A 12548-nucleotide genomic window follows, 5' to 3' on the forward strand; every position below is an offset into this window, starting at 1 on the left:
GCTTCTTTTTCTCTCCAGTGTGGAGCAGGGCGGCCTGCAGCCAGCAGGGGTCTGACACCCCGTTCCTAACCAGCTCTACAGGACCCCCTGCAGTGGCCCTCGGGGCCCCGTGCTCACTACCCACTGTGAGCTCTGGTCTGGTCAGCTGCAGGTCAGTGGAGCCCAGTGTGATGTCGGCCAGTTTCCCCGGTGTCTTCTGCTTTTTGTTCCAGCTGGTTATTTGGCTGAACCCCACACAGTGGGGTGCTGTTCATAGTTTTTTTTAATTATTTGTGGCTTTGGAAATGGTTAGAGATTTTTACCTATTTTTAACAACCTATTCATAAAGACCTAGAAAATGTCCTCTTTTGTAGGAATGGGATACAAACAGGTCTAATTGATCATGTTAGTTCAGTTAAACTGCTGAATATCCAGCTGGTTTGACTGCGGCAGATACTGGGTCACCAGGACCAGGACTGAATCACTGGGACCAGGACTAGTGCTGAGCTCACTAGGACCAGGACTGGATCACCATGACCAGTGCTGAGCTCACCAGGGACCAAGATTGGATCACCGTGGCCAGTGCTGAGCTCACCAGGACCAGAACTGGATCACCAGGACCCAGTGCTGTGCTGTGCTCACCGGGACCAGGACTGGATCACCAGGGACCAGTGCTGAGCTCAGCAGGACCAGGACTGGATCACCAGGACCCAGTGCTGTGCTGAGCTCACTGGGACCAGTGCTGAGCTCACCAGGACTGGGCAGCCCTCGTTTCTGTTTGCAACAGGTTGGTTCCAGAGCTGACCGCAGGAACATCGGTGTCACTCCGGAAACCAGTAAGCGGCTTCTCTCCCCGCCCTCGTGTGGCTGCTCCTCAAAGGGTCCCAGTGCATGAGGCACATGGGTTCGAGTCTCAGAACAGACACCTGAGCTGGACACGGGCCCAATGATGGGGAATGAGGAACCTGCAGCAGCTGAGCTGAGCTCCCCAGCCTGCAGGCAGCAGCAGCCGGAGTGGAGGAGAGGCGCTGGAGTCCGGCGGCGGGGCGTCATGGCTCTGGAGGGGGCTGAGGGGGAGGAGCTGCGCTGCCCGGGGATGTTGCCCACCTCCGCACTTCCCAGAGAACCCCTGGCTCCTCATCTCGCGTCTGCGCTGAGCGTCTTGAGCCAAGGAGCAGAAAGCTGCACTACCTGTGCTCCGTGTTGCTCTGGTACCAGTTAGAAACCTGCAGCTGAGCGCTGTGTGGAGAGCAGGCAGAGACCCACATGTGAGCGATGAGCCGCGTGTGAATGACACCTCCCTTAACCACTGGGCGGTGTTAGTTCACATAACCCATCCGTCTATGTCCCAGTTCTGTTGCTAGCCACCAGGTGGCAGTCCAAGCTTAATGTTTTCTGCTCTGAGCAAGCCGTCACTGTCATTAATGCCACCCTGCCTCTGTGCTTGTACAGTGTTGAGCTGTGCTGCACTGGACAGGGCTGGGATGGTTTTGGCATTGGCCTCTACCTGATCTGGCCTTAATTTTCCATCTGATTGCTGCTTTTTAAAATTCCCCTTCCTGTTCTGCGTTGTCCGGTCAAGGGGAGAAACGGGCTGTGCTGTTGTGTTTGTGGGTCGGGCTGTGTGGTTCTGACCGGCTGCAGGCTGTTGTCCACATTCTCCACCCTCAGGCTGCCTCCTGACCTCTGCAGCCTGGACAGTCCAGTTGTTCAGACGGAGAGACAGCACAACTGCGACTCCCTCTCAGCCCTGAGAGCTGCTGCTGTCTCTCTTTCTCCCTTCTCCATCCCCTGCTCCCCCATCTCTGCCCCCCCCCCCCGGCAGGAACCATTCTCACAGTGCTGTGTGTGGATGTTGGGCCCCGAGCTGCAGCCCAGTTCTTTGTAGTTGGATAATATTTAGCTGTTTTTAGGCTGGTCTGCCTGTCAGATCCAATTTCTGCACCAGCATCTCCTGCACCCCCCCTCCTCCCACCCTCTCTCCCGCTGGCAGCCCTGTGCTGTTAAATTAACAATGACTCTCAGCTCCTCGTTAAGCTGTGAGCCTGGATTTGCAGATGAGTCGCTGGCAAGCTCAGGACAGAGGAGAGGGAGAGGAGGAGTGCAGATTACAGAAGAGAGGAAGAGGAGGTGTAGAGAGGAGAGAAAAGAGGGAGAGGAGGAGTGAATAGGAGAGAGGGAGAGCGGGTGGAGAGGAGAGAGGGAGATGAGGAGGTGTAGAGAGGATAGAAAAGAGAGAGAGGAGTGTAGAGGACAGAGGGAGAGGAGGAGTGAATAGGAGAGGGAGAGCAGGTGGAGAGGAGAGGAATTATATAAAGGTGTCTTGAATGCTGGTGCACTTGTACCTCTGACCACACACACTTCCGGAGTTGTGGGCTTACTGACGGACAGGCTGATTCCCAGTCAGTCAATTCACAGAGCCCCTTAGCCGTTCACTAACTGGGGCAAAGTCTCCTTGAAAATGTGGCATAGTAGTTTGACACAGTGTTTATCACAGAATTCTCAGCTCTGCAGTAACCTTGTTTCAGATGGAGGGCGGCAGACTGGTACAATGTAGTTATATGTTAACTACTCCCCCAGGAGGGTATTTCCTTTGGAGCAGAAGGGTGGGGTGTCCTGGGAAGCAGGCGGTCCCAGGCTGGGGTGAGGACCCTTGCCGCAGCTGTCTGCTCTTCCCAGTGTCGCTCACATGTGTTTCCCATGCTCCTCTGAGGTTGGTGTGTGGCTGACATGTGGTTTGTCTGCTCTGCCAGTGTGGTTCCTGTCTCTCAGCACTCATGTTTCACATGAAGCTGGTGGGCGACCAGATCTCCACATCCAAGGAACTGGGCTACAGTACTCCAGAACTTCAGTACTTCAGAAGAGTCCAGAGCCCTGTGACTGGGCCGTGTCAGTGTGCTGGACTCCACAGGGACTGGAAGAGTCCAGAGCCCTGTGACTGGGCCGTGTCAGTGTACCGGACTCCACAGGGACTGGAAGAGTCCAGAGCCCTGTGACTGGGCCGTGTCAGTGTGCCGGACTCCACAGGGACTGGAAGAGTCCAGAGCCCTGTGACTGGACCGTGTCAGTGTGCTGGACTCCACAGGGACTAGAAGAGTCTAGAGCCCTGTGACTGGGCCGTGTGTCAGTGTACTGGACTCCACAGGGACTAGAAGAGTCCAGAGCCCTGTGACTGGGCCGTGTGTCAGTGTACTGGACTCCACAGGGACTAGAAGAGTCCAGAGCCCTGTGACTGGGCCGTGTCACTGTACTGGACTCCACAGGGACTAGAAGAGTCTAGAGCCTGTGACTGGGTCGTGTCAGTGTACTGGACTCCACAGGGACTAGAAGAGTCCAGAGCCCTGTGACTGGGCCGTGTGTCAGTGTACTGGACTCCACAGGGACTAGAAGAGTCCAGAGCCCTGTGACTGGGCCGTGTCACTGTACTGGACTCCACAGGGACTAGAAGAGTCTAGAGCCTGTGACTGGGTCGTGTCAGTGTACTGGACTCCACAGGGACTAGAAGAGTCCAGAGCCCTGTGACTGGGCTGTGTCAGTGTCCTGGACTCCACAGGGACTAGAAGAGTCTAGAGCCCTGTGACTGGGCCGTGTGTCAGTGTACTGGACTCCACAGGGACTAGAAGAGTCTAGAGCCTGTGACTGGGCGGTGTCAGTTTTCCCTATAAGACTCGTCAGTGGTTCTTACTCAATGAGGTCCAGATATTTTCCAGCTGCTGTTGTTAATTGTAGTGCTGTAGGGGAATTTGGGAATCTGAGCCTGTGGTTTTCTCCCCAGTGTTGATGACAGCACTGCTGTGGTCTTTACTGGGCTGCTCTGCTACTGCAGGAGAGATGAGCTCATCAGATGGCCTGTGGGACTCCGGGTTCCTTCTGCTTAATTATCTTTAATAGCTTTTCTCAACGTACTGCCCCTCTCTCTGCACATTGCACACTGACCCCACTCTTCTCTGATCCTTCCCTGTTTCTGAGCTGTGGTCTGTTAATGAATCACAGGCTCGTTAAAAAGAAAACCTCACTGCCCAGGTCCTGCCCCTGCACACCTCCCGAGCCAGAGGCCCTGGTCCGGGGCCCTGTGTGCACAGGCAATACGCGCCTCAGCAGCCCAGGGAGGGCTGGAGGAGCATTTCTTTCATGGCGGCATTTCCTGGCATAGACAAAAGTCTGTATATTTTGCCCTGACCCCTGACCCCTTTGGTCTCTGGCTCCTGACTGCTGGCCCCTGGCCCCCTTCCCCTCCTGCTGGCTCCCAGGCCCTGGCCCCTGACCCCTGCTCCTGGCCCCAGGCCCCTTCTGCTGGTCCTGGACCCTGACCCCTGACTCCTGATCCTTGGCCCCTCCTGCTGGTCTTGGACCCTGGCCCATCTTGCTGGCCCCCAGCCCCTGATCCTTGGCCCCTCTTGCTGGCCCCTGACCCCTGCTACTGGCCCCCATCCCCTCCAGCTGGCTCCCGGGCCCTGACCCCTGGCTGCTGGCTCCTAGCCCCTCTTGCTGGCCCCCAGCCCCTGACCCTGACCCCTGACCCCTGGCTGCTGGCTCCTGACCCCTGACCCCCGACCCCTCCTGCTGGCTGCTGGCCGTGCTCTCTGGACACAGTGGCTCTGTCTGCACGGGTCCCCCCAGGGCGACTCGGGCGGAGCGGCTGTGAGGAGACCGGGTGTGCGCTTGGCCAGCGAGGGGGTTAATGTACACAGTAATGGGCAGAATTCCCAGATGAAACTCTTTTAGCTGCTGAACTTAATTGGCATGACATCGTCTGGGCAGCGTGCCAGCTAGCCCAGGCCATTACACAGCTGTGCACAGCACCACCGGAGAGAGGGAGAGAGGGGGGTGTAATGGAGGGGGATGTGGGGGATGAGGGGGGCTGCTTTAGGAAGGGAAGCAGAGAGAGAAGAAGAGAGCCTAATGGAGGAGCAGGAGAGAGGGGGAGGGGAGGGAGAGCAATCTGGGGGCTGTGGGAGGTTGGTGGGGGGTGACGTGAGGAAATGCAGAGGCTGAAAGGAGAAAAAGGGTGATGACAGAGGAGCAGAGAGAATAGGAGTGAGGAGAGACCGAGGAGAGACGGGAGGCGGCACGGCCACAGACAGTCCCCTCTGTCGCCACCAGGGGGCTCAGTCACAGTGCCTGCTGGCTGAAAGTAAGAAGGTACCTGTTGTATCCCAGAGGGCTCTCTTCCACCTGCAGCATCTTCGGATGCCTTCAGCAGGGTCATTGAAGAGTGGGGTTCACTGTGTGACAGTGATGTGTTAAGAGTGGGGTGCACTGTGTGACAGTGATGTGTTAAGAGTGGGGTGCGCTGTGTGACAGTGCAGTGTTGCTATACAGCTGCAGTATATATCCACAGCTTCTCTCAGGATACCCAGATCAGGGCAGGAGCTGCAGCCAGAGCCTGCAGAGATTCACTGACAGGCTAAATCTGGCTCTGAGAAACAGGGCAGCAGAGGCTGAGATGAGGAGTGTGGACTTTTCACAAGTCTACCTGAGTGCTGGGGATCACCGCTGTCACGTGGGGAGCAGAGAGAGGCCTCTTCCCTGCAGAGACTGCACACAGACTGCACACAGACTGCACACAGACTCCACACAGACTGCACACAGACTCCACACAGACTGCACACAGACTGCACACAGACTGCACACAGACTGCAAACAGACTGCACACAGACTGCAAACAGACTGAATACAGACTCCTCACAGACTGAACACAGACCGCACACAGACTGAACACAGACTGAACACAGACTCCACACAGACCCCTCACAGACTGAACACAGACCTCACACAAACTGCACACAGACCGCACACACACACAGACTGCACACAGACCGCACACACACAGACTGCACACCTCTGGGGCACATTTACCCAGCTGGGGACTGCTGGAAGCCTGGCCTGCTCTCCTTCTGACAGAGCACAGTGTGGAACCCCAGCACACACAGTCACACACACACAATCATGCACACACAGCGTCATACAGTCACACACAGACTGACACAATCACACAGTCAGGCAAACACACACACAGTCATGTGACTTGCAGACAGACAGTCAGGCCCTGGATAAAGCTGTTGACAGTCAATCACAGCCCACACCCTGCAGGTACACGCTGTCACCACCGATCTGGGTCCGGTACTTGTGTCTCTGGTGCTGTGCAGGTGAGATCGGGCTAGGGGTGCAGTGGATACAGGGGAGGCAGTGTGCAGCAGCCTCACAGAGCTGAGGCAGGGAGGCAGGGAGGCTGGGAGGCTGGGGGGGCTGGTCCCCCACTCTCTGGAAGCCTTGAGCCCCAGCCCACCCCAGTGCTCCATGGTCTGTTCCGCACTGACCTCTGCTCTCGAACCCGAGCTCAGGGCCGGCCTCAGCCTCTCTGCTCAACTCCCAGCTCCTCCCCGAGTCTTGATCAGGACGAGAACTCCCCTCCAGAGCTCGACTCCCTCGTTCCTGGCGCCGTGCCGTGCTCCCATCCAATCCCACAGGCGCGGTAAACTGAATCCTGCATCTTTTCAAACACATTTTAGTACAAATGAAATATCATTTAGGCAATTTAAGGTTCAGATTAAACCCAGTTAACCCATTGAGATCTGGCACATTAGAACGGGAAATTCTGCCTTGGTAGGGGAGAGTTGAAGTAAGAATTTAAAAACTGAGTTTGAGTTTATCTTCAGATTGCTATTAGCGAGTGCTGTGGCTGCACACACGGGTCTCTGTTTCAGAGAGCAGCGCGCAGCTAAGCGAGGCCGCCCCGGCAGGCGAGAGCCGAACTCCAGAGCCCAGAATCCCCGCAGGCTCGCCAGTCCCTCTCCCAGCGCTCCGGGCCAATCACGGGCCGCCTGCTCCGGGATTGGGCGACGTTTTCACTGATGTCATGGCCCAACGTGGGTAGATCACTATTTCATTGGCTGAGTTCTTGGGCTGTGTGTCCAATCACAGAGCGTCTGAGGACTATTCTAAAGCTGCAGGCTTTTAAGGTGGCGTAGGTGATGAAGTTTTTTTTTAACTATTTCAAAACGGTAAAGGATTTACGGTGTTAAATGACCATTTTTCTCTGTGTATTTAAGTGTTGATATTGTTAGTTTAAAAAAGAACACTTTTCTCTATATGTTCAATTCAATTCAATGTATTTTTATACAGCGTTTTTCACAACAAGGTCGCCCCAAGGCGCTTAACAACGCAAGTTTCCATGTCTGTGTTGTTCTCGGAGAAAGTACTAGTAGCTGATAAAATTTAAAAACTTTGTCTTTAAAAGCGCGAAGGTGCGTTCGTAAACTTGGCTATTTACACGCCCCCCGCGGAGGGTGGTCCCTGCTCTGTCCCCTGACCCGTGCCGGAAGCAGCACCCGTTAATCCCACTCCGTTTCCGACTGGCGCGTGACGTTCCTGACCGACCGAGGGGGACATCATAATTATAATAATAATTCCTCACACTCATATAGCGCTTTTCTGGACACTCCACTCAAAGCGCTTTACAGGTAATGGGGATCCCCCACACCCCCACCAGTGTGCAGCCCCACCTGGATGATGCGACAGCAGCCATAGTGCACCAGAACGCTCACCACACACCAGCTATCAGTGGGGAGGAGAGCAGAGTGATGAAGCCAGTTCAGAGATGGGGATTATTAGGAGGCCATGATTGGTAAGGGCCAGGGGGAAATTTGGCCAGGACACCGGGGTGACACCCCTACTCTTTTTGAGAAACGCCCTGGGATTTTTAATGACCACAGAGAGTCAGGACCTCGGTTTTACATCTCATCCGAAGGACGGCGCCTGTTTACAGTATAGTGTCCCCGTCACTATACTGGGGCATTAGGACCCACGTGGACTGCAGGGTGAGCACCCCCTGCTGGTCTCACTAACACCTCTTCCAGCAGCAACCTTAGTTTTTCCCAGGAGTCTCCCATCCAGGTACTGGCTAGGCTCACACCTGCTGAGCTTCAGTGGGCTGCCAGCTGGGAGCTGGGAGCTGTAGGGTGATATGGCTGCCAGCAATAAGCGCCTCAGAGAGAGACAGCGCATTGTGTGAGTAATTACCTCTCTTCCCGCAATAAGATGATGATTAGCGAGGTTCCAGCCCTGTCAGCGCGGCAGGGCTGAGCCTGTGTCTGTCTCTCCTGTCTGAGCCTGGGTCTGTCTCTCCTGTCTCTCCTAACTCCTGACTGAGCCTGTGTCTGACTCTCCTGACTGAGCCTGTCTCTCCTGGCTGGGCCTGGGTCTGTCTCTCCTGGCTCTCCTGACTGAGCCTGGGCCTGTCTCTCCTGTCTCTCCTGACTCCTGACTGAGCCTGTGTCTGTCTCTCCTGACTGAGCCTGGGTCTGTCTCTCCTGACTCTCCTCACTGAGCCTGGGTCTGTCTCTCCTGGCTCTCCTGACTGAGCCTGTCTCTCCTGTCACTCCTGACTCTTGACTCCTGACTGAGCCTGGGTCTGTCTCTCCTGACTGAACCTGTCTCTCCTGTCTCTAATGACTCTCTTGACTGAGCCTGGGTCTGTCTCTCCTGACTCAGCCTGTCTCTCCTGACTCTCCTCATTGAGCCTGGGTCTGTCTCTCCTGTCTCTCCTGACTCCTGACTGAGCCTGGGTCTGACTCTCCTGACTGAGCCTGTCTCTCCTGTCACTCCTGACTCCTGACTGAGCCTGGGTCTGTCTCTCCTGACTCAGCCTGTCTCTCCTGACTCTCCTCACTGAGCCTGGGTCTGTCTCTCCTGACTGAACCTGTCTCTCCTATCACTCCTGACTCCTGGCTGGGCCTGGGCCTGTCTCTCCTGACTGAGCCTGTCTCTCCTGTCATTCCTGACTCCTGACTGAGCCTGGGTCTGTCTCTCCTGACTGAACCTGTCTCTCCTGTCTCTAATGACTCTCCTGACTGAGCCTGGGTCTGTCTCTCCTGTCTCTCCTGACTGAGCCTGGGTCTGTCTCTCCTGACTTAACCTGTCTCTCTTGTCTGGGCCTGCGTCTGTCTCTCCTGTCTCTCCTGATTCCTGATTGAGCCTGGGTCTGTCTCTCCTGACTGAGCCTGGGTCTGTCTCTCCTGGCTGGGCCTGGGTCTGTCTCTCCTGTCTCTCCTGACTGAGCCTGGGTCTGTCTCTCCTGGCTGGGCCTGCGTCTGTCTCTCCTGTCTCTCCTGACTCCTGGCTGGGCCTGGGTCTGTCTCTCCTGACTGAGCCTGTCTCTCCTGGCTGGGCCTGGGTCTGTCTCTCCTGTCTCTCCTGACTGAGCCTGGGTCTGTCTCTCCTGGCTGGGCCTGGGTCTGTCTCTCCTGTCTCTCCTGACTGAGCCTGGGTCTGTCTCTCCTGGCTGGGCCTGCGTCTGTCTCTCCTGTCTCTCCTGACTCCTGACTGAGCCTGGGTCTGTCTCTCCTGACTGAGCCTGTCTTTCCTGACTCTCCTGACTGAGCCTCTCTTCTGGCTCTCCTGGCTCTCCTGACTGAGCCTGGGTCTGTCTCTCCTGACTGAGCCTGTCTCTTCTGACTGAGCCTGGGTCTGTCTCTCCTGACTCCTGACTGAGCCCGTCTCTCCTGACTCCTGACTGAGCACGTCTCTCCTGTCTCTCCTGTCTCTCTCTGTGCTGCTCACTGGCTGCAGAGGAATCTCCAGGCAGGAATTCTGTGTTGGGAGGGCTGTCTAATCTGACCCATGTCCCTCTCTCGGGGTGCAGTGGTATGGGGGTTATGGGGCACAGTTCAGATCTAGCCCTCAGTAGTGGGGACCCCTCAGAGGTCTCCCAAGAGCTCTCTCCGATCTGGGTCTCCCCAGGAACTGGATTCCCGAGCAGACCGCCAGTCTGCCAGGTGGATCAGGAGTCTGGTCTTGTCCACCTGCTGAGCCCCAAGAAGAGCAGCGTTCTCGGGGACACGCGGGGGGCTCCTGGTGGAGTCTGGGACATCAGTCTTCTGACTAAAGAACAAACTAGATGAACCAGCCAGCCCGTCCAGCACTTTGGGTCGTTAGTAGATAATGAATCCCTGCAGCTCATCCAGCTGTTTCCTGAAAGAAACAGTGTATCGGCTGTCCACCTTGTTCCAGACCCCCGCTGTCCTTTGTGTAAGTATCGGTTTTAGACGCAGTTGTCCTGTAGTTCGGGTGCTGTTTTGCCCGGGTTTGCTCCGAGACTGGGGCTTGGCTCGCTACAGCTCAGAAGGAAGTGTTGGAACAAGGAAAACCGAAGCCAGTTTGGAGACACAGAGGAGACTTTCTGGGTCTGGACCCCGGGAGCGAAGGAGCTGTATTTCCCGGGACGGCGGAGCTCCTGGGAAAACGCGCTCTGCACGCGGCGGAGGGTGGGCGCCTCGAGCTGCTCTGGCTGCCTCCGTCTGCGCGGAACCACCTTAAGCTCCGGCGTCTCTCTCTCTCTTTTTTTCCAAGCGCCCGTGTTTGTGTTCAAGCCAACAGGCACAATATATTACAGCCTCCGCGGCTGCTGAAAAGCCTGCTGGATCTCCCGGTGACCTGCTGTTCTTCCCGGCTCTCTCCTGCCTCCCGGATCGACCGAGCGGCGCCCCCCCCGCCCCGCGCGCACGGACCCCCAGTTTCTCCGCTCTCTCCCCGCGTCGTCTCCTCTCTCCCTCGGAAGGGGAGAGGGGGCGGGAGCAGGACAGGAAAAAAAGGGGGGGGGGGGTTGTTGTTTGTAAATTTCCGATGGAGGAGAGCGGCGGTGTCCGGGGGGTCGCCGGGCGCCCCTGAGCTGGAGTGGACAGGGCGCGAGGAGGAGGAATTATTCGGGGACCCGAGTGCGCAGGAGAGGGGCTCTCGGTCTGAATTCTTTTTGCTCGCCTGCTCCCTGGGTGTTGTGACGGATCAAACTTCTGCATCTGCTCGTCGAGGCCGGGACGGGGACGGCAGAGGGAGGGGGGTCCCGGGGGGGCTGACCCGGCGGTCAGGCAGCCTGTGGGCATCTCGTCAGCGGGGATCATGTATCCCCAGGGACGCCATCCGGTGAGTGAGCTTAATTAATTAATTAGGAGCGTGCTGACGGTGGAAGTGGAGAAGGAGAGAGGAACCAGGAGCTGCTGTGGGGGGGTCCTCTCCCCCCCTGAAGGCGGCTCTGAAAGGGGAGTGAGGAGTTGGGGGGGCAGCTCCCTCCGTCCGTGGGTCAGGAGGGGGTCGTGGTGTGTCTGGGGGGGCTCTGCTCTCTGTGACAGTCCCACCCCCAGCAGCTGGATCGCTGCCCCAGTCCCGGGGGGAGTGGGGGTGTCGGCGCCCTCAGTACCTCTCAGAATTGGGTCACCAGCTGCGCGGTGCTGCCGTGGGGCCTGTGGGGGGCGCTGGCCCACACGCACTCTCCCTTTCCTGGTGCCCTGATAGACTCTGTGTTTCGGGGGGGTATTAATGAGCCCGTCAGGCTCAGAGTCGGGGCGTCCCGGCTGCGCTCTCCTGTCTTAATCCTTCTTCCCTCTGGAGAAGCAGACACGCTGCTTCCCAAGTCCGGATAATTCCTGGATAATTCCGACAACACCATCTGCAGGCGAGCCGCAGGGCTGGGGGAGCCGGCGACATGTTCCCCAGGGTTCCCCGCCACTGCAGGGAAGGGACAGGTGGCTCCCCGGAAACACGGCGCCTGTCCGGAGTGGCCGAGCCCAGGCCGGTATGCCGGCTCCGGCGGGAACGTGATCTTCACAGGGGAGGGAGGTCGGAGGTGAAGTGGGGCCCTGTCAGGTGTCAGGGGCTGTCAGTGCGGCTGCTGGGGTGCAGGGGAGCAGCAGCAGCTGTGCAGTGGGGCTCCTTCGCCCCCACATCCCCACCTTGAGGGCGCAGCAGGGCAGGACAGCGGCCAGACAGGACAGGGGCAGGACAGGGGCAGGGCAGGACAGCGGCCAGACAGGACAGGGGCAGGACAGGGGCAGGGCAGGACAGCGGCCAGACAGGACAGCGGCCAGACAGGACAGTCACAGGACAGGACAGGGGCAGGACAGTCACAGGACAGCGGCCAGACAGGACAGCGGCCAGACAGGACAGTCACAGGGCAGGACAGTCACAGGACAGGACAGGGGCAGGACAGGGGCAGGACAGTGGCAGGGCAGGACATTGGCAGGCCAATTGCTGTGGCCAGGCAGGGGTTAAGTGGTGACAAAGCCGCAGGCAGCTGCAGGAGCTGTAATGGGCTCCACTGAGTGTTTGTGGTGAGTGTTATCTGAAGCAGAGACGCGGCTCTGAAACACTGTGCCAAGGAGACAAAAAAAATGAATTGAGATTTTGAAAGCATGTGCAGCCACGCCTGGAGCTGTTACCAGAGTTACTGAAGTCAAACTTTCAACTGTTCCCAAACAGAGCAATCAGATGTCAGCCGACTGCAGAGCCGGCACAGTCAAGACAGAAAAAGATCGGGCTCCCAGTGTGGAGCAGTCCGTTCCACTCCAGGATTTACAGTGTTGTCAGCCTCTCAGTGAACAGCAGTCTGATCCACCCCATTGTTCTGATGCAGCAGAAGGGAAATGTGTGATTGAATTTATTGTATCTTTGTGCAGTGGTGCTTGACAAGTACTCAGAACAAGGCCACAAGTTTGACTAGTGTTGGCTTCTGTCTTACGGCTTCAAAAACCAGCAGTGGATCAGACCGCTGCACACTGGGAGTATAATCTAATCTG

General features: G+C 57.1%; 1 protein-coding gene across 2 annotated transcripts in view; it reads left to right on the forward strand.

Annotated features, from left to right (window-relative positions):
* The first annotated feature begins 10346 nt into the window (after window positions 1–10346).
* Window positions 10347–12548, forward strand: part of LOC148813716 (transducin-like enhancer protein 4) — a 31318-nt gene continuing 29116 nt past the window's right edge. For both annotated transcript variants that reach the window (XM_088907521.1, XM_088907522.1), the window contains exon 1: window positions 10347–10899. In XM_088907521.1, coding sequence (XP_088763647.1) covers window positions 10876–10899 — 24 coding nt within the window. In that variant the 5' untranslated portion in view covers window positions 10347–10875. The remainder of the gene's footprint in view (window positions 10900–12548) is intronic.

This window comes from Atractosteus spatula, chromosome 28, assembly GCF_055471065.1.
Source record: "Atractosteus spatula isolate fAtrSpa1 chromosome 28, fAtrSpa1.hap1, whole genome shotgun sequence".
Classification (NCBI taxonomy): domain Eukaryota; kingdom Metazoa; phylum Chordata; class Actinopteri; order Semionotiformes; family Lepisosteidae; genus Atractosteus; species Atractosteus spatula.